We start from the raw sequence: 27314 nt of genomic DNA, 5'->3' as shown, positions 1-27314 counted from the left end.
TATGTGGCATGTTTACTTGTATAATAAGCTTCATGATGCACAAAGTATTCTACTTTTATAACAACTCATTCTGAGCCGTTTTAAAATGGCGTTCCCTGTCGGCTAATGTCAGGTACGAACTACGAACATCTCCAAGAACGTAATTGTATCGTATCGACAAACATTTATAAGGAAAATCAACAGTTCATTTTACGAACAACAGAGGCGCTGTTCATTTTCCATATATTCCATATATTTTATATTTCACGTGTATTTTTTGTCGATGTCAATATTACGTTTTCACAAAATTGCGATGCGACCCTCTGATGTCAATATCGAGGTCATTGAAGTTACATTCAGGTCAGTTATTTTACAACTGGACATAAGAAGGAAGCGAAAAAATAAATAAAAACATTAAATAGTAAATATTGTGTAATTTTTTATTGACACGCTGAACTAATACGCGAAATAAATGCGAATCCATTACAATATAGAATTAGGACAGTTAAGCGATCCCCCGAAAAATAGCATGATCTGGATTTGAACATTCGATTTTCACTGCTTTATATTAAAATAGAAATTAAAAATACTTTTTTAGTTTCCACTTGTAGTAAAATAACTCTCTGAATGTAAATTTTACTAGTTTTACAATGCATTATTATTATACTTAGTTAAATGTTTCTGTTTGTTTATTATTTATGTAATGTAGTTATTAAACGGATATATAATGTGTAATATTGAATATAGGTGAACAAAAAGACGAATCGGATAATTTACAGCCAAAAGGTGATCATACCGTGACCTATGGTGGCAAAACTGAAGTACAATTAGCCGGTACATTGTATAAATATGTTAGATTTCAGAGGCTTATATTTTATGTGCCCGAAGTATTATGCTATCTTCACGAGTTTATACCACTTGGCTGTAAAGTGTTCCCGTATGAGGTATTTAGTTAGGGTTTCGTTTTGTTACCGTGGTAATGATGTTGTTGTGGAAGGTCAACTTGGTGAATTTTAATTGAGAAAACATAAGCAGCAACTATACAATGTGTCACTACAGGCTACATAAACTCTTGCAGTGATCAATTGATATGAAATTCATCCCGCATATTTTTAAATCACATAACACTTCTTTTTTTAATTTTACATCGAAATCTTTTTGATGTATACTTTTTTCAATAAAGATGTAATCAAAATGTTCTAATTTTTATTCTAAAAACTACCACACGTGCTACTAATGTAAAATAAGATACTTAAAAAACAAGGTTTGAAATTAAGAAAAAGGCCTTACTAGAAATTTATTTAAAACTTTATTTAAAGATGAGGTATACAAAGTTACGTTATGATAAAAAATGGTTGAACCTAAAAATAAGATTTTCAAAAATGTGCTTAAAGCATATTTTTATGTTGACAGTGCAACCAATTAAAAGAATATAAAAAACCTCTGTATCCTTATGGATGGAGCTTTAGAGGCATAAATAGCTTTAGAGATGGGAAACTAAAAATCAAGAATAAACTTCGATCAAAAAGAACTTAACATCTAATTTAGACTTATAAAAATAATATAGAATAAGACGGCGGGCTGACCTATAGTCTGTCCGGAAAGTGAAGAAAACGGATTTTTGTGGAACTACATTTTTTTGCCATTGCAATACCAAATATAATGGTCAAGATTGGTTGATACACAGTGTTGCCAGCCAACAGGAGACAGCGGCCTCATTTTATTTCTTCAGTTTCTGGATAAACTGTAAAAGTTTCAACAAACAGCCCAAGAAAAAATCAACCTAATGAAACACAATCACGTCTTTGCCCAGCAGTGGCACACATAAATAGGCTAAAAAAATACGAAAAGTGTATTGATAGTGGTTTTAGTGCAATCTTAATTATTAATTACTAAGGTAATGAGCCTTATTCACTTGTACTACTATATTTATATTGATATAATTACGAATCTTTTAATATAAGAAATAAATTCTAGTCGAAAATTAAAATAATTAAAACTTTGATCTTTCCAGTGTTCAGATAATCCTTTGAAACTAATTGAACATTTATTTTTATTCTGCAGTCTTTAAAAACTTAGCAAAATGAAACAATGGATATCTATCATTTTCAGAAGCAAAATTTAAATTATTGTCTGGAATAAATTCAAGCACTGGGATCGGAGCGTCGCTTCTTTCGCCTTCTTCTCCGTCGTTTGCCCGAGTCTGGGTCACGGCGGCGACAGTAATACCCCAGAGCCATACATTTCTCACACAGCTCCTTGGGATGGGTCTTACTCTCATCGTTCACCTCGTCCATAAAGCCGGGTTTGTCCAGGGGGCGCTGTAAGGAACAACCGTAGTGTTAGTAGTTTTGATTTAGTGAGTTATCAAATCACGAAAGCTTTTCAGGCAGATTTTGATGGCACAGATATTATAACCTTCAGGAGTAATATACGCTATTTTTTTATTATGGTTTTCTTCTTCATAGTCGTATTCCTCATGGCTGAGGGTCGTGGTCATTACGTGGAATGAAACACACACAACAACTTTAATCAACCAGTGTGCAGGTTTCCTCACGATGTTTTCCTTCACCGGAAGCAAGTGGTGGTCAATGAAAACTACTATATATAGCACGAGAAAGATTCGAACCTGGGACCTTTCGATCCACAGGCGGGCGTCTTAACTATTACACCACCACCGCCTCACCATCACTGCTTCCATACCCGAGTATTCAATAAAAGCAGTGGCTCTTTTGACGAAAGTCTCCACGCGCTGTGAACGAAAAATTCAGCATCTGACAATTTGTCAAAATGCAATTTATATAAATTGTGTAAATTGGTTTGTTTCCATTGTGTTGCACTCGTGGATTTTAGTCGTCAAGCGCCTCCGATTCTTCCTGTGCATTTGATGCCGTTGGTCGGTAGCTTGATATGATATCTATACAGGGTTCTTGCGAATAGCGAAACAAAAACGAAAACAAAGACGATGTTGTAATTTGTTTTGGTGATAAATGAGAAGACGTTAACTTCTATAACTCGTACGAATCAAGTGTGCACTCCGCTGGAATGTGACCCCTCTCCCGCGAGGTGCACAGTTAATTAGTACCGGTTGTTGTACCATGGATAAAAGAAATATATATATTGTACCGTATGAACCGGTGCAAATGCGCCGGTCAATTTGTGTCTCAATTGTCCGCGATCGACAGGTTTGTGTGACATACCTGGGTAAACGGGTAGACATTGATGAGGCATTGCTGACATTTCTGGCCGTGGTTGGCCCAAGAGTTGCTGCTAACCCAGCTGCGTGAGCATTCTGGACATCTGTACATGCCAAAACATCGCCTCTGTCCCTGATATGGAGTTAAAGGTTTGTTTCCTGACTCCTGAAATTTACAGACACATTTAACACATAGGTAAATCAATGCTGTTGCCGAAGTACAAATGTGGTCTAGCACCGCAACTGCCTGACGTGTATGAAGTCAGATAACTCTGGTACCGACGTGTGTGTGTGTAAGCTTTGCACAGAACGAGAAGCAACGAAAATATCACAACGGAAGTAGGTACCTACCAGCTAACTGTACCTAGGTATTACTGAACGGGACGTGCCACTACTACACTTGGTGCTGTGTGAGGCGTATTATTTCTGCCCTAGAAAAAGAATAGGACCTCTTTCATGCTCTCGTGGTTGTCGTACGAGGCGATTGAGAGATAAGAAGTCTTGACAGCTGATAAGAGCCACATTTTACATCGATGATTTAATGCAACCGATTTTTTAATCCAGATATCTAGTAGAATATTTCTTTTATCTATGCTAGTAGGTATGGTATGGCGTTACACAGCCAAGCAAAGGTTGCACATGATTAATGTGCGCCGCTGCGTCAGCTGTACAGAAATGTACGTCCGAAAAGTAGGTATTTACCACCATTTTACCACGTACACATAAAAAGTATAGTCACAACACAAGTACTTATCATCACAGTAAGTATAGAAATGTTTGTGGTAGGTAAATATATAAAATGTAATTTAGTTACCGCAATCATGATTGATCTCGCACTACCTAGATTTCATATTCTTATCCCTCAAGGCTAGTGGTTTTGGACGTTAGTACGTGAAATGAAACATACAAAAACGGCATTTTTTGGCATTAATGGAGTGGTTTTGCCATTCCCTTCCTCACGGTGTCTTCCTTCACCGGGAGCAAATTGCTGTCTTAACGATTACACCACCACCGCTTCTACGAGATTAAATAGGTACGTGTAACAGAACAACAATATACTTTAAAAGACTTTGCAACTAACCTCTGCATTGCCCTTGCCTTTGGACCCCCTCTTCCTCCTCCTTGGCATTCTGTACTTCCTGCAATGTTCGCTTAATCGAAAAAGGGTACTGTAAACTGTATTTAACTATTTAAATTTAAAACTCAATTTGTATATCACGGCATTTATCTAGTTAATTCCGGCTGACTGATGGGTATTGTCTTGCAAAATGCTATCCTACACTTTCTTGTTAGTGTTTATGCGGAACATATATAGGTACTCTGTGATATTATATATATCCAACTTATCAGTAGAACGAACCGAAACTACATTAAGCTTTATCGGATGTATTGATAGCAATTTAAACTAAAATAATAGAAAAAAAATATATTTTTATCTACCTACGACTTGTTTCAAGGCTTTGTAATCAAGTTGCAATGATGTTGAAGATGATATCAGGTTTCAGGAATGCCCCACCTCAGTCACGCTGTGTTGCCAGTAACGAACTATAATGTTTCCTACCAATACTATCGTAATGCTGCGTCGCGCGTCGCTCTGTCTGTTAATGCCGGCGACACATAATTAAATGTATAAGAAGGAAACGAAAGATGTGACGAAATCGAATGGTCGAGCCAACGTTGTTTTTTTATGAGTATCGTAATTCGCGCCGGTGAGCCCGTTGATCTGAAAGCTTGCCTAATGAGATATAACATAACACTAAAAACATTTACAAAATAAAGTGCATGTTGGTAATAAAATTTAATACGATACGCAAGGGATTGGCCTACCAATCTACCAAAAGGTTTTGAACGGCAATCTTAGTTTGTGGCTCGTTATAATGTGGCTTATAATTTCAAACCAATGTAGTAGACATTATATAATATACTAGCAGGCTTCGCTTAGGTGAATAAGCCTTATAATTTAGGGGTTTAAACCTACCTAGGGGTTTTTACCTATTGTCATAGCTACTGAATATATCAATAGATAAAACTGACTGACAGACAAAGTACAGCCGAAAATACTGGGCGTAGGAAGCTGAAATTTGGCATGTAAGTAGGTTCTCTGGGGAGCACTAAGAGAGGACTTTTGGAAATTCTGTGAAAGGGGTGAAAGACTTTTATATGAAAGTTCCACACTGTTGAAGTTAGTGACTTGAAAATTTGGATTTTAGTTGTTTACAATATACTTTGTTTTAGGTGTTTCCAATTAAAAAAAAAATTAACCCTCACCCTCTTCAAAAGGGGGTTGAAAGATTGTATGGGAGTTAATACATGCGGGCAAAAGCTAGTGTCCATATAAAATTGCATTTCGGAGTATAGTTACTAAAACTGTGACACGAGAATTTTACATAAGTATTATTCGGTTCCACATGTTTGGCGAACTTGGCAAATTCGCCACACATTGCTGGTTTTTCATTGCGGTAAATAAAAACATTCATACTAACTACGAAATGTTCATGTACCTATTCGTGTTGACATCTGTCTGAGTTGGGCGATAATGTATAGCCGACATCGATTGTTTTCGACGGAGTTCCACGAAACGAGAATAGCGTTTCGTGGAACTCCGTCGAAAACAGTCAACTCGTCGTATACAAAATATAGTTGGGTTGAGTTGGGTGTCAACTGATAATCAAATAATAAGGCAGCTTTATTATTTTCTTGGAACAGTAGAGTCTGTCTAGCGATTCGTGGCACAACAAAACCGCGGCAAATTTAAAAATGTTTTAGTTTTTAACACTGAATATACTACGAAATATCAATTTCATACTTTCATTATTTTATTACATATAGCTACATATATACCTAGATGTTTAAGAATCCTTGGAAGAAACTACGTAATTATGCTACACATTGAGATTTAGTAATCTCAATGTGTAGCATAATTACGTAGTTAGCTAATCTTTTAGGCGTACTTAAATTACAACGATGATGCTACTGGTACAACTAAGGTACGCAAACATTGCCAATGGAGGCAAAAAGCGCCAATGTTCAATATTGTTGCAATTTTACGACCCAAAAGGAAAAAGGAATGATTTAGTGGATTATCCTGAAAATAATAACACTATTTTAGGTTATGTTCTGCATTATTTGGTCAACTGTGGTCATAAACTGACATAAACTTGATTTTGACTGAAGATCTTACCTGTATGAAGTCCATATTTTAATAAGTTCTTCACGTGTGAATTGTTCGAAACTTTTTTTCGACCATTTACTGGCTCGTAAATTTTACAGCGTTAGGCGTATCCCATTGTTTTAGAAGTTTTTTATCTTATGGAAAACGATTTTTTCCAATATTTCGGCACCCGAATATGCGACGAATGCTTACATAATGAAAGGATTAATAAAGTACTCTAAAATAAACGCTTTAATCGACATAGCAAAAGGCGGGAAAGTTTTTGTGTACCTACCTAAACATACAGTGCTGTACTCTAGCGGGATAAATGAGTAGTAATACTCCCTAATCGAATTTTAAACCGTTGCGTGCTGGCAACATTCTAATCTGAAATCGAATTTTTTTCTTTACTCTATGTATGGTATTGTGTATTGTAGACATTGAATTGACAGCACAGAGTACTTTCTATTTATAATGAAAATTGACAGTTTCGTTCAGAAACATGCTAAACGAAATATAATTTGTTTGTTGTATCTCTATTTTGAATGTTTACCTGGATTGATGATACAAAAAATTTTCAAATAGGTATAATTATTGGTTTGAACTTTAATTACATTACATTGCAATTTGCCTTTTTTCGAAGATGAAATCAAACTATTTTTGATGAGTTGGCTTGCGCGTCGCGCCGTCAGTCTGCCGTAACGTGGCGGCGCTGCGCTCGTGTGTGTGTGCTGCAGGAGTGGCTTTGAACTGTCATTGTTCATGTAGTTTTCTGTGATAAGAATTTTATTGTGAAATTATAGTTTAGCGAATTAATTTATACAATCACTATGTCTGCGTCGGGTGAATTTGGTAATCCATTACGGAAGTTCAAGCTTGTATTCCTGGGGGAACAGAGCGGTAAGTTCTGATCGAATTATTGGTACTTGGTCATACATTTTTAATATTATATACTTTTGAGTTCTTGCTATGTAAATTTATATCTGTCTAGAGTTTATCGAATTACTTACCTACGTGGTCCTGGAGAGGCACAGGGTCTAGCTAGCGTATAAGGCTAGGCTATCATCATTTTGCAATCGTAATGTCTGGCATAGCCGAATTACATTAGATGTAGGTTACACTCTCTAAGTGCGTTATTAGACGTCGAATCGTCTATAAAGCGACGTTCTCACGCATCATATAGCCTCTGTCCCGTTATTAATTGTGTTTTTACATTCGATTTCTCTGGCATTATGGTATTGGTAGGTGCATTGACATTGTTCTTTTCTGTTTTTCAGTGGGAAAGACCTCGCTCATCACTAGGTTCATGTATGACAGCTTTGACAATACTTATCAGGTGAGTCACAGTACGTCAGAAAGCACATGAACATGTTTTGGGAGGCTGTATGGCCATTGGCATTAGGGTCATTATTACATCATGGTTAGTCATCAGGCCTCATTAACATAAACATGCAATATTCATTTGATGAAAAGATAGTGATGATATAATATGATGCAGAAGTCTGATTTATGTAAACACTGATTTTATTCAATTTTTTATTCATTAAATTTCACACACAATCATATTCAATCACAAGGGTCATTGACCAGGCTCATTATAAGTTGTTATGCTATGATTGATTTGCCTATTATTTTCATAGTACAGTACCAACTCTTGATTTATAATATCAAATGAAATTTATAATGATATTGATGCCTTTTGTTGTTTGATTAGATATTAATTTTGAAAATGTAAAAGTGAAATAATAAAAAAAAAAATAATACATAGAATAGTTAATCATAATGGAGATTGATAAAACCAACACATGATCTTCACAATAAAAATTTATATTTTTATTGCCTTGAAAAACACTTGATAACATTGTTGTGGTTTTTAGAATAATATTGAATTCAATAAGAACTTGATGAATAAATTAGGTTTTATTGCATTTATTTAATTCTCAATTAACTTATTTTAATTACATTGTTTTTTTTTTAAATAAAGCCGCACCATTTAATGCTGCACTATTTGGCATACAAAAAAGAAAAAAAAATGGTTTGGATATATTGTATCTATTCATTTTCCTTGAGAATTTCTAGTTTATAAAGACATTAATTTAAATTATATACATACTCCACAAATAAATTTAAATAAATGTAAAGTATACTTTGATCATAGCAACTTATATCAGTTTCATGTGCTGGGTTTATTTTTAAAAGTGTAAAATGTATTGTATTGTATCTAATATATTGTTTGAACTTATTTTAAGTTCAAACATTTTGACATTACAATAGATTCGAAATTCAAAAATAATTTTAATTTTGGTATATTTCATACCAACCATCCTATTTAAACAAATAAATAAATATATTAGGACAAATCGCACAGATTTAGCTAGCCCCAAAGTAAGTTTGAGACTTGTATTATATGATACTAACTCAACAATACTATGATACGATTTGTGATTGATGTTTAAGCAGTTCAGAATAACGGGAGCATGGATCTGGGAGCTGCATTACTGGATCGGGTTTATAGCACATTAATAATGTAGCTGCACTGCCAAACATCAATTGCCAGATATTTAATAAATTAAAATTTTTACCATCAATTTTCTGAATAATTAAATTTTAAATATTATTACATTTTTGATTTATTCCACTTCACCTATTGTCATGCCTTGATCTCTCTCAATCTCTTAAAACCACTTAATTTCTAAAGATTTGGCTGTTTGGAATGTTTGTTGCCTGTCAGCTGTCACAGCACAGTATTCAGGTAGTTGATTGGTAAGGAATATTATTTCCTTTGTGAATATTGTGTTTAAAACCAGGAGGTCAGTGGGCGATGTTTTCGTTTGGCCATTTTGGTCATTCATCAACCAATCTTGAATATTCAATTTGTAAAAAAATTAGTTCATGGCCTTATTCTGGGAAACTTTAGCGTAGCTAATGCATGTATCTCTGTCCAGGCGACAATTGGTATCGACTTCCTGTCAAAAACCATGTACCTGGAGGACCGCACGGTGCGGCTGCAGCTGTGGGACACGGCCGGCCAGGAGCGGTTCCGCTCGCTCATACCTTCCTACATCAGGGACTCCACAGTCGCTGTTGTTGTATATGATATAACAAGTAAGTTATGTTTTTGTATACACAAAATATTTGATAATAAGATAATGCTTTTAGCATCGGGTCTGTGTATTACACCTTTACAAATGCCTTAATTGTGCGATAAATAAATAAATAAATACATAAAATGCTGTACTGTACAATGAAGAGTCAATTCATTCATGCCACAAGTTTCGAGCTTGACAATTATTATGCAAAATCATTTTGAAAATGACAACAGTTTTTGAGGTAAGCCGCGGACAAACAGACAGACAAATGGACATGGCGAAATTATATTCATGGCATGGCATTATGAATGCGACTGTGTGCCACTGTGTGTATACAAATCGGCGGTAATCTTATTGGATAAAAAAAAAACTACAATAGTAATCAAAATATTAAATATGAATTTAGGCTAACATATGATTAACTGCTCGTCTGAACGCTGAAACTGGGGCAGCAGCCTCGGCCCACAACCGAAGGTCGTTACAGCCTGCGTAATGAATATTATATACCTAATGCAACTTGATATCCTTCGCGGCATTGCTAATTAGGTACTTGCCAAGTGTGCACGTGTTGCGCACATTGCGTACTTGAGAATCCTTGTTTTAACACCTTGATGAAAAAAAAATAAAAAAGTTTTTCAGGTAGTTTTTCATGTTCATATTTACCACGTTCTAAGAAATAAATCAATAATTAGTTCATAACCACCTGCGCCCCAAAGCGTCGCTCGTGTGGGTTTAAAATTTTGACTGTGTCCCATTTCTTGAAATTTGTATAAATTTTAAACCTGTTATAAATGAGCTTAAAGTGTGCTTTATCATTTTTATGAATAACAAGGTAAAATTTGGATCATAAATAAATAATATTACGTTTTGAATATGGAACCATGGATTAAAACTTTACACTCTTGTATCCAGTCTTGCAATATACATTGAAATAGAGCCTAAAGGAACACAGGGTTTGTTTAGCGAGTCGCGTCTCGTAGGCGTCGCGATGACCTCATCTGCCTCTGTCGGACCTTATTAAACTTTTATACGGCTGTGTACAGCCTACTGCATGTCACGGCAACCCGATTGAACCGGACTTGTTGTCTATAAAATGAATTTAAGAAAACGGACTTGAAAAATGAAAACAAAAAGTTTTGTGTCAATGTATAAACGAAAATAAAACAGAAAATAATTTTGAATAATAAGAATTGGAGCCAATTACAAAGTCGAGTAACTATTTTAATTTTTAATTTTATATCAAAATTTGAACAAAAAAAATACAAGGATTTTTTTCAATGAGTTATCTGTATGTACTTATTTTTCGTACAATAAAGTAAAACAAACCAAACAATTTGCCCTTTTCATTGAATTTTCAATTCTAGATGGAAATTTATTCTATGTTAATTAATACCGGCAATATTCCGCTGAATCCCATAAGTCTGATCGTGCCACCTTACCCCGTATGTTGGCCGTTATCGGACCAACCAAAATGGAGGTCCTAGCAACAGGTTACGTTGTTTACAAGCATTTATTCAGCTCCTGAAGGTGTCTTTCTCAAGATTTCAGCTAATTTGTTCCTTTTCGATTAGTCAGAAAATATTGCGATGAAGTGAATACTATATACACACTTAGACAATCAAAATCAAAACATTTCAATTGTATTTCAATAGCTATTGACAAGACAAGACAATTTACATGAATTACCAATTTTTAAGTGCTAAAACAAATTGGGCATTATAATCTACTCGCTCTGTTATATGTTGCCTCGCGTGTGTCTGTGTTCGCGGCTGTGACGCCGCGTAGCCCGGTTGAATCTACTAAATAAAATAATAAAAACACTCAGTTATTGGGCAGAAGTGTAATAATTGATAGCAAGGATCCATTCCTTATACAAACAGCGATTTGGCTTTCATCCTGAGTGAACACGTAGAGTACTCGTACGTATGAGTGCAGTTTTCGTAAGTGCAGTCTAGCAATGCTTCGGTGCATTAGCCGCGCGTAGTACTATACATGTATGTTTTATACAGTGAACTACCACATTATTCTGAATACAACTTTGTGGCGAATTTACAATTAGTTTGGATAGCTTGATGTGCCGGTTACTGTACCTGCAATAATTGTTATTTTCCGTAAGGATTTATAATCGATGGATTTGTCTTTTCTATTTCTTTAGTCTTGTCAAAAATATGCTCTATTTTATTAGTTTCGGTATTGTTACTCTATGGTATTATTTCAATTGTAACGATGTACACGTACTGTTATTAAAATAATAAATCCACGAGTGTGTTCGTGTGTACTGATATACAAAGTCTTTGTGGTTCAGACACCAGTCTCTCATAATCTTAAATTGATCTACCATATAATTATCATTTTTTTATAGATTAGGTATTATAATAAAGTATGTTTGAAGCCAAAGATTAAAAATTGTACCTTCACAGGCACTTTTTCAAATCAAATTTTAAATTACATTTTTGTCAAAAAGCTGCAAACTACGGGCTTGATGTTTTGTAATGACATTCCTCAAGATTGGACCCTGCCTGATTGGTGCCGAGCGAATGTCACCGGTCCCGATTCCCGATTGATCCCCGATCTGGGTGTTTGATTTACAGGCGACCTTCGTCTGGCCAGAGACAAATATTTGTCACGAGCCCGTGTCACCCCAGAATGCCTCACAGCTTTCATTGCTTTTAAATGTACCGTCACAATTTTCTCAGGAGACAAAAGCTATTATCGTCCATAGCGATAATAAAAGCTATAGTCAAACAAGATGTTTTTGTACTTAATAATACTATATCCATACATATTATAAAACTAAGTACACCTATCGCGTCTGTCTGTGTGTCTGTATGAACATGCTAAACTCAAAAACTACGGACAGATTTAATTACGGTTATTACCAATAGTATGATTCCTGAGGTAGGTTTAGGTGTGTAATTTATTATGGTTTTACTTGAGTACAGCCAGAACCGGTCGCTTGTACATTAAAAAACATTGAACAAAAATACTGTCAATTACAAAACAACCGACCAGATAAATTAAATATTTAAGGTGGTTTACGACAAGGAAGAAAAGGATTATCTCAGTATCATAGTCATTTTAATTCTTCGAAAGTAACTAATTTATAGTATATTTGGTATTTATATTCAAACGTTAAGTCCATTTCAGATATTTATGCGCGCGCCAATTGAAATAGTTTTCTTAATTGATCGTTAACGTCCGACTCGCGATTGCAAAAACACGGAAAAATCGGTTAAGTGCGAGTGCAACTTGCTTACTTAGGGCTCTGATATATATATATATATATTCTGTGTTTTCTTTTCTATTTTTTTCTGTCGTAATTATGAGAATAGATTAAAAATACAGCGGCTAGATTTTAACTTACATCGACACAACGTTTTTAATTTGTATCTTTGTCAGGAATTTCAAGATATTGTATGCCTTCTGTAACAACGTAACAACTAGCGCATGTACTTTTGCATGCGTCAAATTCACTTAACTGTTTTAAGTATTAGTTTACCAAACTATGTGCAATGGTGACCGAGTACATTCGTGTTTTAGTTAACTATAATTATTCTGAGTAATATCTTGGTAACAAAAATAAAATGTAAGGTTTTAAAATGTAAAGTAAATACTTCGTTAAAGTTTTACTAGAATACTGGATGTAATACAGGTTGTGGGGGTGGTCGTGTATCACCTGTCTGGGGGTCGCAATAAACTCGGAGGCCGAGCCTGTTTACATGGACTTAATATTGGCACTTCGAACCGACACGACTTCATGCCTGTAGACTTCTATTTGTTAGTTGGGTCCAAAAGCCCGACCCTTGGACCCAACTGACAAATATCGACAAAATTCTTGTTATTATTAAAAAGAAAATTGTGGTAGACAGAGAGAAATACATAATTCGTTGTTTTGCTCAAATTGGAGGCCGTATTTATATTATATACTTAGGGCGAAGTGCGTGTTTACATTTCACTACTCACTATCGAATCGATTCGAAGTGAGACGCAGCGAACCAATCACATTGCGGTATGGTTGTCGTTGCGTCATAATGGCACACAGTGATTGGTTAGCTGCGTCTCACTGTGAGTCGACTCGATGGTGGGATGTAAATATCAAGTCGCACTAGGCATACTGGTAATATACTAGTGAGTAGCCAAAGCTATCTTCATCTCATTTAGCTCCACCGTTATTGCCATCGCATAAAAGTGCATGAAGGGTATCTTGTTATGTGGTTGTACTATTATAGGCATCATTTCAGATTTCGAGCACAGGTCAAATATCCACAAAAGAGATATAATTTATTTTATACTAGACTTAACTTTTGCCCGTGGCTTCGCTCGCATGTATTTCCCACGGGAACATTTATTTTTTCGGTTAGCAAGGTACCCTCCATACTTCAAACTATATGTATGCAAGATTTCAAGAAGATTGATTAAGCTGGTAAAGCGTGAAGTGTGTTCGCGTAACAAACATACAAACATACTTTCGCTTTTATTATTAGTTAGGTTGGGATGGCTGGAATATATATGGATAGGTCAGAATAACTGGAAATTTTCGAAAAAAAAAAACAACCAGTTTACCAATCTGTCGCGAGCTCTAGAATCTTGTAAAAGGCCAGACTTCGTTATTTACCGAAGAATAAAAAGTTTACAGTCATGAAATTCATTTTTATGACTCACTGAAGCAGACGGCCATAGACTAAGCTTTCACTAGAGGAACAAAGAGAGATTGTTGCAAAAAGCCATTCGAGTAAGGCTGGCATAAAGTGCAATTACGTAAAAGAGTCGTTTAGCGCACATTTAATATTAAAATGCCTGTGATGACGTTTGTACAGATAAATTGTAGTCGTTAGAATTAATTTTGACTCTGATCTCATAAATGTTTTATCTCCTTCAATGTATGTTACCCAAACCAAATCTACTAGACGGATTTCGTTGAAATTTTACATACAGGATGAATCTTCGAAATTATTCTAAGGCGTACCACGCTTGTAGTATCGATTTACAATAATATATATACTATCGATAGTTTTGCACAATCGATAGTGACAAGTAATATTGCAGAGTAATACTACCGATAGTTTAACCGTCATCGAGACTATCGATAGTATTGTTCTTTAACAATAGCATGGCACTAAAATCGGCTATCGATACTATCGATCATTAGAGTATGGTGCTTTTTATTTCAAAATTCCCAAAGCGAGCGAGCCCCGCGGTATAGCGTATATAGATTCTCTCAGGTAATTATTGATATTTCTGTACCGTGTCAACTTTGTTGTTTATTATTTAGAAATATAATGGGAAGATACGTTCGTGTCGGGCGCAGTATTTTATTACGGGCCTCAGGGGTCCCTGGCAGTTTATATCTCTCTCAGAACACGTAAAATTTAATATCGACCCGCTGAGCTCTTCGCCTTCGACGGTTTTATTAAGTCGATTATCTAAAACTAGGCACTTTTTATATATCTTGTAAGTCGACATGGGATTCACTCCTGTCGGATGGTAAACTGGTGTTGTGGGATGAGCGAATCCTGAAATTATATATTTTCTTATTATTGTTTATTTGTAAAATACGGGGTATTGTTTTATTTACTGCACTTTATAATATGCTTAGTATATAAATACAAAAACTAAATAAATGAACAAACTAAATAAAGAAGAGCGAAAATTTCGACTTTCCAAAGTGGGTTCGATCCAGCTGTGCAGCCAAATTGTATAGCAGCGGACCAAAACTTTTTTGTAATTTTTAGTCATGGATTTCTTTGGATACCGACTCAGTTTCCGCATTACATATATGCAATGTAAAAAAGATTATATAGGTACATGCATGTTTAGTCGTTATAATACAGCATACAAATTGTTTAAATAGTTAATAGTTCAAAAGTTTGCTTGATAGAGAAGGCAAAATAAATTTCTATGAAATTAAACTTGAACATGTACTCGTATTAGTTCTATGAATAGAAACATGACAAAACTTGAATAGTTAGCTGACCCGTGAGTTAACCAGTGCGTATTTTAATTAAATCTGCTTGTCCCTAATCTGCATAAAAATTTGCACTGGTATACCTTTCGATCATAGGTTGGTGGTCCACGAAAGATTAAAAAAAAAAAAAGATGGATTCACACAGCTTGTCTGCATATTTATCTGCAACTCGAAGTGATAGAAAGACCTGAATTGGCGAATTTTAAACAAGTACAATATAATAGGTACTTATTTAAACATAATTAATACTTGCATTGCTTAACTTGGAATGATAAGATTACATCTGGTATTTTTACGCAACGAAAATCTGTAACGAAACACGGATAATCCCTGAAGATAAGTTTTATTCAACTTGAGACTCTGTTCGGTCGAACTCGGGGAGGAAATAAGGAAAATGAAAATTATAATATCTTCCATGTTTATCCGAGAACGGCAAACACATCTAAATTCGGCAATTTAATAAAACTGCAAATAGTTCGCCAAACTTAGAAGTTTTGACGTGCATTGCAGTTACTGAAAACAATCAAATTTTGCCATATCAAAACAAGCTCGGGCATCATAAACTATTGTGTTATACTAGCGGTCCATTCCGGCTTTGCTCGCGTAAAAACATAATAAATGATACCCCTAAACCTTCCTTAGGAATCACTCTATCCATACATGAAAATCGCATGAAAATCCGTGCAGTAGTTTTTGTGTTCATCGCGAACAGACAGAAAAATCAGAGGACTTTGTTTTATAATATGAAAGGATAACCAATAAACAATATTCTACTTGGGAATATAATACCTACCGCAATGGCATATTTAGCTATCTGACAACAAGAGTTAAAGGAGCTATGAAAACTTAACATTCTTTTTTTCGGCAGTTGTGTTGTAAACAAAATGAGGTCGTCGCACTAGTTAATAGAAAATGGTGTAAAATAATTTGGGAATGTCCCCTCATGACCCCAATCTGCGTCACTGCCTGTATACAAGGGTTTTGAGTGAACTTTCGCACCGTAACATATCGTAAAACTGTTGAGAAATGTATGTCATGATAGATAGTGAGCATTTAAATACTTTTGTCACACATGCTTCTTAACTAATATTGAAAAGGATAATGCGATGAAAAAATTCGCACGCACCACGCCCGAATCGAACCGGAGCAGTGCTCTTAACCACTGAGTTATCGAGACCATGTCAGTCGGTCGGATTAATTCATCTATTTACTTTTTATGCCGACTATAAGATATTCCATATTTTCATAAGAGAGTACTAATCCAGAAAATATAATACTGAATTGTAATGCATGTGATTTTTATACAATAAATATAAGAATTTTGCAATTGTAACTACAGCTGACTTGTAGATTATGTCACACGACAGTGATGATGATATTTAAAATTACCGAAACCAACAGGCAAGGAAAGTACTTCAACGTGGGTAATGTAGTTCCCTAACTTCAAAGATCTACTTTAAGCTTCCCAACAGTTCAATCACAAAACAGCATAACCGTAACATATCGGTTTCATTATGACGGAGTAATGTTCCGCTATATACCGCTATATATTGTGCACATTTTTTTTTTCTTTATAACTTCGCCCGCTCTTACTTGTCTAGTTTTTGTTACCGGCTTTTTATCACTACGTGTAATACTGGGGGCAAGATATTCTTGATTTTGAAGTAGTCTTGCAATACATTTGAAATACATTTTCACTTCGCTCCCGTGGGAAATTCGAGATAAAATGTACCCAACGTGTTTTAAGAAGAAGCAAGCATTTTATGTTTCTGTTTAGTTTATTTATTGCGAAAAAAAGTCTTTCTTTGAGTCTTTATTCCTTGTCAAGATCAAACAAAGATGGGATGAAGAATGGCTGTGGGTTTTCAAATCGTCCAAAAATTATATGTATAACTATAGCGATACGTCCCGGTTTTGTTCAGTAAAACCATAATAAATTATACCTAAACTTTCGTCTTGTATCATTTTATCTATAAATAAATTCAGATCAAAATCCTTCGGGTAGTTTTAAAGATTTCAACATACATAGGGAAGGGACACACAGCTAGCGGGAAGCATCTTTGTTTTGTACTATGTCATGACTTCACATAAACACGACATACATTTTGTACGGTAAATAACAAACATTTTTATTAATTTCCAGATTCAAACTCATTCCACCAGACGTCTAAATGGATCGACGACGTGCGTACGGAGCGCGGCTCTGACGTCATCATCATGTTGGTCGGCAACAAGACTGACTTGTCTGACAAGAGACAGGTGTCCACTGAGGATGGAGACCGCAAGGCCAAGGAGCTCAACGTGATGTTCATCGAGACCAGCGCCAAGGCTGGCTACAACGTTAAACAGGTACTGTGCCATCACAATACTGACTAGAGACTAGGACTCCTACTGAAGATGGTGACCGTAAGGGTGAGCTCAATGTGTCTAATCTTCAAAACTTCAATTCAATTTTTACGCTGACCGCCGGCTTCACAGCCCCGAACTTAACCGTGAATATGCGAATATGAGAGAGAGTATCACATTATTATCGCCACATAATATAAACCAAAGTCACTTCCCGCTTTCTGTCTCTCCCTATGTATGCTTAGATCTTTGAAACTACGAAACGGACTTTGATGCGGGATTTTTTAAATAGAGCGTGTTATGCGAGCGAAGCTGGTACGCGCCGCTAGTTTTAATACACGTTGAATATTTCATCTATATTTTATATATATTTGAGTTAGTATCCCATAACACAAGTCTTGAACTTAGGTACTTTAGGGCTAACTGAAACTGTTTGTTATGTCCATAAATATATTTATTTAATTTAAATCTTCCAGCTGTTCCGACGAGTGGCGGCGGCGTTGCCAGGCATGGACTCAGCCGAGAGCAAGCCCCCTGAAGACAGTATCCTTTTTATTGTAGAACACAACAATTGCCACACTGTGGCAGCTACTTCACCTCCCCCCCACAATTACGACGTACCAAAGGCGAAAGGGCAAAATTGGCTACTTGGCTGGGTATAAAATAAAATGCATATAGGTATTTAGGCATAACCAAATACAATAATGAAATGTCATTTTAATTGATCAGTTTTATTAATTACATGATTTACTATTGTTTTTAGATCTCATTTAAATTATATTACAAATGCTTTTTGATTCCAAAATCCTTGGCTAGTTGGAAAGGAGCCATTTGCCCCAGCCATCAGTTTTACACCTATCGGAGACTATTGTACACGATTTGTGCACTATAAATCAATATAAGCGGTTTTAATCACGAAGGTGATAAAAAATAAACATTTGTTTATTGCACATCTTCAAAGAGGACATAACAGGTTAAAATTACTAAGCATTGTTTTCCAGTCCATCTTTGGGATAATGCGAGAATGTTATGTGTAGGTGTGCAAACGATACCTTTACTGTACCTTTGCAATATAATAATATTAAAAAGGATTTGTTTAAATCATGTTGGGACGTGATATGAAAGGATACCAAAGTTGTTCCTTTCAGTGTAAAAAATAATACATTTTTAAATATTTAAAATATATAAAAACTCAGCCCTACTATTTAATTCATATAAAGTCATTTTCTTACTTTAGGTAAAATATGTTTTGTCTCATTTTGTCCAATTCAAATACTGTAAGTAAAGTGACAAATAAAGTAAGATAAGTGAGACAAAACATGTTTTGTCCTAAAATAGACTTAAACATTTTTATAAATACGTGTTTCACAGGCTTTTGTAGGCCCAGTGGGACTCAAACAGGCAGAAAAAATAGAGTTTCACAAAAAGTATTCCTTTAAATATAAGCTAAATTGTTTTCTTGCATTTGACGCAATAATATCCCGCAAATATATATAGTTAATAATATATAGTTTCGCGAAGGGTAGGCAAAATTTAAAGTAAAATATTATGCGAATCGACGAAAGTTGCAAGGTTGCATTCTCTTCATAAGAATTGATTATGCTGAATTTGTGGTTCACTTCATTCTTGCCATGAACAGATAAAAAAATATTTATATTAGATATATGAGATATTTTAATAAATTTTATTTCAATGGAAAATTACAATTAGTTTTGTGAATAAGATGTTTTTATTGGATTAAAAAAATCATAGTTTTAGGTCATTAAGTATATTATCTATATCCGCCCGCGGTTTGAATTTTATCAAAATCGGCCCAGTGGAATTTGCCGTGAAAGAGTGACGACAGACTTTCACATGTTGAATAATTATTATGGATATCTCGCCTAATTAATATTTTATTCTCAATAAAATATTAATTAGCCGTGATTGGGTTTATGACACATACACACATTAAAAATATCACTGAATATAATTAGATATATTTATACCACACACATATGTACCACGCTCCATACATGCACATATATAGACAGCGGTATTTACGTATTTATGTATAGTTTTGTGTGACACGTTTGGCTAGATTTCCTAGAACCAGTACCAGGAATATTGGCGGACTTGTGGAGATTAATTTAACGATAATATTTAACATTTTTTGAGATTAGCTACTGTCAGTGTTTAAAATATTACTTATATATAGGGAAGTATTAACAGCGTACTATATATGTATTTATCAGAGATTTAAATGCATCGTGCTCGCAATAAAAAACTATTGAACGCAAGTTTACATTTAACTAGTCGTTGTGTTCGCCAAAATAAGAAGAATTAATTTTGAAAATATAATATATATTTTTTTATTAAATACATTGATTAAATTGAATATACATTTCAGTTTAATCAACTGAGAATTAAAAATATCGAAATGCCTATTTGGTTCGTGTATTCGGTATTTACGAAGATTTTTTTTTAATAATGAAGATAAAACAAAATTATTCTTTTTAAAAAAACCAGTAGCCAATCTCGTGAGTGCGTGTGTCTGTCACGGTGGTGGTAACGCCTAACACGTTGTAAGTAAACTTAACGATACTAATTTTGTGCGTGATACTTGAACGCAGCGGTTAACAAATATTTAAATGTGTTTTTTTTTTAATTCAAAGTATGGCAATACATATGTTTGTATACAAAAGTATTTCTAACACGATTTATGAGTGAATTCAGTTACCGGGTCGACGTACGATTTTTCTTAAATTACTTTAAAATACCTCGGCATTAGCTGCTGCGTTTTAAGCCAATCTTTTTTTTTTTTTTTATTACATTTTGTAATCGAAGTACTAGGTATAGATAACATTCATTGGACTATCATGATAATATATTGTGTAAGTGTCAACGGGAGCTATTGATATCTTCTTAAAATCTTTTTCTTCTGGTGTTTGGAATGGCTACTATTTTTACTCAGTTTAATATATATTTCCTGTAAATCATCTAAGCCCATTATTAATTCGTACACTACTGGAAATTAAAAAAAAAATCTTTATACCTAGTAAATCGTATTTTTCCCTCTCTATTATACTGATACTAATACATTATTGAAACTATTTTTTTTTGTTTTCTTATTGCTTATTATTTATTTTTATGTCGTAGTTACTCATATACGAATGCTTCATATACCTTCATATATACAATCGCTTGATATTTAACACTTTGTTCGCTTCTCTTGGTTTCCGTAGTTTTTGGTTTTTTCCTTAATTTATGTGTACAGTGCACGAGGTGATCCTGAGACAGGCGCCCGGCGACAGCAAGGAGGCGGACGGCGGCTGCGCCTGCTAGAGCCGTTGGGATTCACTTGTGTACGGTGATGCATTTAGTTCCGAGTGAGAGCCGAATGGAATCAAATTCCCTATGTTTTTTTTTTTTTAATAAACGACGGTAATGTGTAAATTGGATGTACAGTTTCTATGTCAATAAGGCTCTGTTATGTCGCCGCGGATATTGGCATTTCCGTAACGTCATTTAAGATAATTTGGTAATACTAAAAATATACTAAATCTAATTTGGACTTTAACTCCATTTCCTCCACACAAAGTTATTTTTTTAATGCAACATAAATTCGTTAGTTTAATTCTCATCCGCGGCTACGTAAAAGTCTCGAAGGTTATGAAATCACGTCGAGGACGACAAAGTGTGGACAAAGTGGCGATCTGAAGTGTTTGTGCTATGTGCTTTTGTGTTCAGTGATATTAGTGTCTAATTCAATAGCTTCCGATCGCAGTAGGTCCTCACTAGCCTAATTATGTGAAATCTCATAAGTGCCTTAAATATACCGATGATTCGCATAGATGGCTATCATTTGTCTTGCTGAAAATTTAAATTTATGTCACAGTTTGTCAAAATTGACAACACGATGTATATTCAATTTTAATATACAATTACAATTTATTAAAAATGGCTGCTATTTTCTATGAGCGGTACGCCTATTAGGCGTGTTTTGACCTTCGTTTTCTATAAAATATTGTCGATGTGTTTAAGGCACAGATTCCTCTGAACGAAACACTTTTTTTTCGTCATACAGTTATTATGAAAAACGCGTCAATTATTTTAAAGTAATATGTACACAGAAGCACGATTTCGTCCGCTCCGCCGCCACTAGTAGCTTATTTTGTATAATATTAGGTGTAAAGGGTTTGTATCTAAGTCTAAGACTGACTCAATCGACGCCATCTTCTGATTACCTGATTTCGTGAACCCCCACGTTATTGGTCGAAATATTTCGCTTTTGAAAGAGCTGATTGGTTGCCTCTATCGCTGTTTCTGTCACTCAATATTATTCTAAAGCCCGAAATGAATTGTCTATATTATCATTCTTTTATCATCAGAATTCGTTATACACGAAAATAAACGCGCCAAGACGCGTAACAAAGTTTATATAAAAGTAATAATTTTCAAAGACCACTTTTAATTTTATTATGGTCAAATACTAATTTGTGCTAGGGGTTGTATATTCTTCAAGTAAATTAGTTTCCAAAATCTGGAGGTTCCCTACACCCGCAAGATTTATGTCAATTTTTCTTAGATTTTTCATGAGGGTTACCGTTTTCGCTCACTAGATGACGCCACTGGCGAGAGAAGTATTGTTATTGCTCACAATAAAAAAACGGTTTTTTTCCCACAGCAAATGTTGAAATTTGCCTCGGGCCCAGACCAGAGCCTCTAGCGGCAAAAATCGCGATAGCTCTCGTATTGTAGGTTTTCACGCTAAGCTATGAAATTATTCATATGTTTTTTGTTTTAAAATTTGCTCAGGTGCTCTTTAGTGTACACATCAAACGCCAATCTTTTTCGATGCAATATTATTGTGTATTTAGGTACAGATCCTATATCTTATGCACATACATGTCATGTGCGAGTGTAGTACCACAGTGCATAGATAGCGATTTTAATATTTATTATTGCTTTTTTACGAATGAAACATACGGAATGATTAAAAATGTTTTACATAGACGGTATGATCACCTAGGTTTTTATTTCGAAATTGGCTAGTGTCATACATATATTCTGTAAAATAATGCAAATCAATGGAAGCGATTATTAAAATCTCACATTAAATTAGATATGCTATTAAATATCATAAAATAAATAATAGTAGTAGGCATTCACGGTAATTTTTCACAATTTTCAATTAAAACATCTATCCAGTGATAGATGTCAATCTTCATTGATACAATTTGAATTTAATTCTTAACTCAGAATATGCAGAATATAACATATTGAAAATATTTGTATACAGATTGAGTGGTATTATTTTTTGAGTTGGTATAGATACATTTAGTTTCGTGTATATTTGCTATTGCCCATTTATATTTAGTTTTATTTATTTATTTAGTACTAAGTGATCTGTATCGATACTTTTATTCAAATTAGTGAAATTGTCAGCTAGCTTCCTATTTTAAAACTGACTTTTTGCATCATTCCGAAGCTTTTTTAAAATTACATATTACATTGGATGACATCGGGCGATCATAAGATAAATAATAAATCGATAAAATTAATATTAATGCTTATTTAAAATAAATTATTTTTATAAATGAGATTTCTATATATTTACTTTTAAGTTTTTAGTGGTTTATATGTATAATCAATTAATATAAGTTCGCCTTCAATGGTGCCAGTTAGTTAATGTGGAATACCACATTTGCGTTTCTCACCAATTGGACAATGCAACTTTGTCACTTTTACGTAGTTTACATTTAAAATTGAATTCACTTAATATGTTATCATAAAGGTATTTTTTTTTATATTATTATTATTATTATTTTATATCATTTATTATTTCTTTATCACCGTTATTCTTATATCACCTTAGTTGTCAGACCAAAGTTGTTTAAACAATTTAGGAATAAATTTAATAGTTTTTTAGAATCGATAGTTGCATTGCCCATAACTGTTACAATATTAAACAATATTTGTGTTGCATTTGCCATGAATATGTCAAGTAGATTGCGATGTGCTCTAGAAGCAACTGTGTTACACGGCTATTTTCAAAGACATAGAAAACTATAGACAATGTTTCAGCGTAGCCACATGAGATAGACTACCCAATTGTAGGCTGTCCATATGAAAGACGATACATGATGGACAATAAAGACAATATATATTATAACGCTGTCTCGTTTCTCTTGTATGAGCGAAATGAAAGATGTGACGGGGTCTATAGCTTTCTCTGTCTACAGCTATTTTACTACGCGACTGTAAAGATTTTATTTGTAAATACCGTCTCTCACGCTGATAATGTTCTCAATAAAATTTATAAACACTAATTTTTGTATTATTCTTTTCATTTTGTATATGCCTTTCTTTATTCTCTTCTGATGAGATACGTGCGGAGGTTTTTACTCTAGTTGCGTAATTAAAATGTTATAAAATGCATTCAGCATAATGTGTTTTATAAAAACATCAAATTTATGTTTCAATAATGCGTATTGCTACGCACGTGTAAATTCACTATGTAAACCTTATATGTTTTTACATATAAGGTTTGCATAGTGAATTTACAACACATTGTTTAAGGGAAGCTCATTACTAAATCAATATCAAAATAATAGATTTCCTTGGTAACGCATTATCAAATTATAAATAGGGATATACAAATTAGTTGAGAATAGAATACAATTCAGTATAATCTTATCGATGTGTACACTTTTTTCCCGTGAGTTTCTTAACTCTGGCACAGCGGTGGACCTCCAGACTCAGTCCCCCTTGGGCTCCGAGCAGGAAGGCAACGAGAGCGGCTGCGTCTGCTGAGCTCCCCCCCCCGTGCCCCCCACCCGCTTCCGCGCTGAGAAGCCCCCACGATTGCGGATCACGACCGACGCCTGAGTAAAAATTTTCCCGCCTTTACCTCGTTCACTGCGTAACTCCAGCTTGGAATAGTTGCGACTAAGTGGGACGTTATTTTGGTTTGTGTTACAAAGAAATAGTCTGTAAAGAATTGTTTCTCAATTATTTCTATTCTTTATAGACAGACTGTACAAAAGCAGTTTATGTATTGTCACGGCACAAGTTTGGTGTTGTCTTTGTCTATGATTAAGTTAAAAGGTCAATGTGACTTTTGTAAATTCAATTAATTCGAATATTGAGCTGGTAAGAGCTAAGAAGAAAAGCTACGACTGATTTAAGAGCGTCTTGAAGTTTGAGGTTTTATATATTTGGTAAACAAATCAAATAACGTGATTCACTTTGTCGATTGCAGTTGCTGAACCCAGTTATATGTATGGTATTTAAAATTGCTAAATCAATCCTTTCTACTTTTTTTCCAGTTCACGAAACAATAAATTTTCGTGGCATTATTTATGGAAACAGTTTATCGTCTGATAATTCATCAGACGATAAACTGTCTCAAAAGATATCTTTTCCTAACTTTTATTCGCCATATAATAAAAGCATAATCAACTTCATGAGTGTTTGGTTATTAATTCCTAAAATAGCCACCACTGCCTCTAGCGCCAAAATGGTGAAACTTTCAACTAAAGTCCGCGCCACCAAAAGTCGCGGCAGAGGGCGGCGCTGCTGTCGCTGACAACAACAACGAAGCCCATCTGTTATTGATAGTTCCACATATGGCCTCGGGACTTTTTTAATAGCAAGGATTCATAATAATAAGCATATGTATAACTGAGCTCAATAGCTAAATTAAAATCGATGTATGCTCTATCAAGCAAGGAAACACGAACTTATAACGGCGAATTTTTTAATGGAATTTTTTAAAGCTATTTGGATCTCTTTACGTATTGCGATTATAGTTCGATAATATTAAATCTAGGATTCATTTTAATAACACAAGGAACCCGTCACTTCCAAGTTACATGCATTTTGCACGTATGTAACAGCGTTTTGGCAATAAACTATTTTAAACGAAACTTACTATAACTATTTTTTGTAAATTTGCATGTAACTTGGAGTGGGGATTGTGCTTCGAATGGCACTCGTAGATATTTCCTATAATACATTTTAATTTTAGACGGAGTATGTCAATTTGTGATATGTAGCGCGAATTAGCTAAATTAGACTATGCTACGATGACTCTTCCGTAAATTGTACCTTTATTATTTCATTCTGACTCATACAGTATTACTTATTTTGTCATTTGATTTCTGCGATTGTAAAGACTTTGTATAATGACAAGGTATTATGAAAGGGAGACGGATTTTTGATATCTGCAATGACTTGTCTTTTTCTGTATCTGTTTCCTGTTAGGTATACGCATTTATACCTCTGATATTAGACTTAAAATGCGTTTACCTAATCTCAAACAAAAAGCATGTATGAAGATTATAAAATACGATAGAAAAATGACATATATATGGAGATTGGAGTTCCAATGTTACCTGTTGGATTGGTAGGCAGAAGCTACTTTTGGTTGGCAGAAGCTACTTATATAATAAATGTGCAAACTCCGTTTTTTTCTTACAAGTCTTGTTATTTAAATTATCTTTATATCTTTTTATGATTTCACAGCAATATAAATTAAAATATACTTTTAAGGAAATAACTTCCGTGGTTAATAAATGTTTTACTTCAGAATATACATTCTGAGGTTTCAACTAATATACGACTTATTTTCAACAAAATTAGAAATAAAAATAAAATTATTCACAGCATACATACATCACAGATGTATCACAGAAAATGAACAAAATTTTAATATTACAAAGGTACATTAAATATGCTACAAAAGGGTAACACTCAGCTTGTGACGTGACGAAGAGCCATGACGCTGATTTTCAGTGATACCAAACAATATGGCGCTACCAGAAAATAATTTGCAAGATAAATCCGCGAAACATATATACATACAATTATATTATCAAAATAACAATGCAGCGATAAGTACCTACTATGATGATTGTTTAATGTTAGGATTCGTAGAAAAAAAAACGGAGTGTATGTACATATTTTATTGATTTTCTATCGACATCTTACTAGTACTAAACGTTTTATAATTGTCTCGTGTTAAAGAAAATCTTTTTGTGTGTGTGAGATCAGTGTAACTTAACACGTCGGACAGTATTCCTCTTATTCAAAAAAAAGTTACATTCCTATCACTGTTTACATTGAAAAAGACAGAACAATACAAAATACACCTCCATGCCTTATCCCATCTCTCTCGGAGTCGGGTCACCTCGTTCACTCGCGTCAGAGACTTCTGTTTCATTGTCATGAGGTTTATAATTTGTCTCCGTATCTCTTTTTTTATACAGAACGAGACAAATAATGTGGGCTTTAGTTTTTTATTTGATTAAGAGGACAAATTGATAGTTTTTTCCTGTATCAATCCCTAAATCACTCTTTTGCCGACCATACCATCAAGGGAATATATATTGGACTGTCTTGGAATGATTTATTTCAAGAATATCTGGGTGTCTGTGCTTACGCCGACTGGTTAAGCATTAAATGCCGTGAGATTTAAAAATTAATACTAAATTTTAAATTCACGTCATAAATGTTCATACAACGTCGAAAATATGCCTCATTTTTATTACGCACTGTTTATGTAAGAAATTACGCTAAGTTACTTACAAAGAGTTTTTAAATTTT

The 27314-nt window shown here is 34.4% G+C and overlaps 2 protein-coding genes across 3 annotated transcripts; one reads left to right on the top strand and one right to left on the bottom strand.

Moving 5' to 3' along the window:
* Window positions 1-1937: 1937 nt before the first annotated feature.
* On the bottom strand, window positions 1938-4436 carry LOC128674663 (zinc finger CCHC domain-containing protein 24-like). Its single transcript, XM_053753405.2, has 3 exons — window positions 4257-4436; window positions 3180-3341; window positions 1938-2300 (listed from the first exon to the last, which is right to left on the bottom strand). Exons 1-3 carry the CDS (start codon window positions 4302-4304, stop codon window positions 2124-2126), a joined length of 387 nt encoding a protein of 128 aa, XP_053609380.1. The 5' UTR covers window positions 4305-4436; the 3' UTR covers window positions 1938-2123.
* A 2566-nt stretch (window positions 4437-7002) lies between these two features.
* Rab6 lies at window positions 7003-26365 on the top strand. Of its 2 annotated transcripts, none has more exons than XM_053754942.2 (6): window positions 7003-7226; window positions 7604-7662; window positions 9272-9431; window positions 17524-17729; window positions 18203-18269; window positions 24451-26365. In XM_053754942.2, the coding sequence occupies exons 1-6, from the start codon at window positions 7157-7159 to the stop codon at window positions 24519-24521; spliced, it is 633 nt and encodes a 210-aa protein (XP_053610917.1). In that variant the 5' UTR covers window positions 7003-7156; the 3' UTR covers window positions 24522-26365. The 2 variants fall into 2 exon arrangements, with proteins under 2 accessions (XP_053610917.1, XP_053610926.1); XM_053754951.2 differs by lacking the exon at window positions 24451-26365 and adding an exon at window positions 20983-24037 and having other exon boundaries at window positions 7004-7226.
* The last annotated feature ends 949 nt before the right edge of the window (window positions 26366-27314 follow it).

This window comes from Plodia interpunctella, chromosome 2 (assembly GCF_027563975.2).
Source record: "Plodia interpunctella isolate USDA-ARS_2022_Savannah chromosome 2, ilPloInte3.2, whole genome shotgun sequence".
NCBI classification, from domain to species: Eukaryota; Metazoa; Arthropoda; class Insecta; order Lepidoptera; family Pyralidae; genus Plodia; species Plodia interpunctella.
Note: the sequence above shows the minus strand (reverse complement) of the source record. Positions and strands in the feature narration are given on the sequence as shown.

Excerpts from the sequence above, each read along its gene's own strand:
- LOC128674663 (XM_053753405.2), bottom strand. The coding sequence starts at position 4,304 with ATGCCAAGGAGGAGGAAGAGGGGGTCCAAAGGCAAGGGCAATGCAGAG. Across the intron at positions 3,342-4,256 it reads AAGGCAAGGGCAATGCAGAG|GAGTCAGGAAACAAACCTTT; the intron begins GTTAGTTGCAAA and ends TGTAAATTTCAG. Across the intron at positions 2,301-3,179 it reads ATGTCTACCCGTTTACCCAG|CGCCCCCTGGACAAACCCGG; the intron begins GTATGTCACACA and ends TGTTCCTTACAG.
- Rab6 (XM_053754942.2), top strand. The coding sequence starts at position 7,157 with ATGTCTGCGTCGGGTGAATTTGGTAATCCATTACGGAAGTTCAAGCTT. Across the intron at positions 9,432-17,523 it reads TGTTGTATATGATATAACAA|ATTCAAACTCATTCCACCAG; the intron begins GTAAGTTATGTT and ends ATTAATTTCCAG. Across the intron at positions 18,270-24,450 it reads GAGCAAGCCCCCTGAAGACA|CGGTGGACCTCCAGACTCAG; the intron begins GTATCCTTTTTA and ends ACTCTGGCACAG.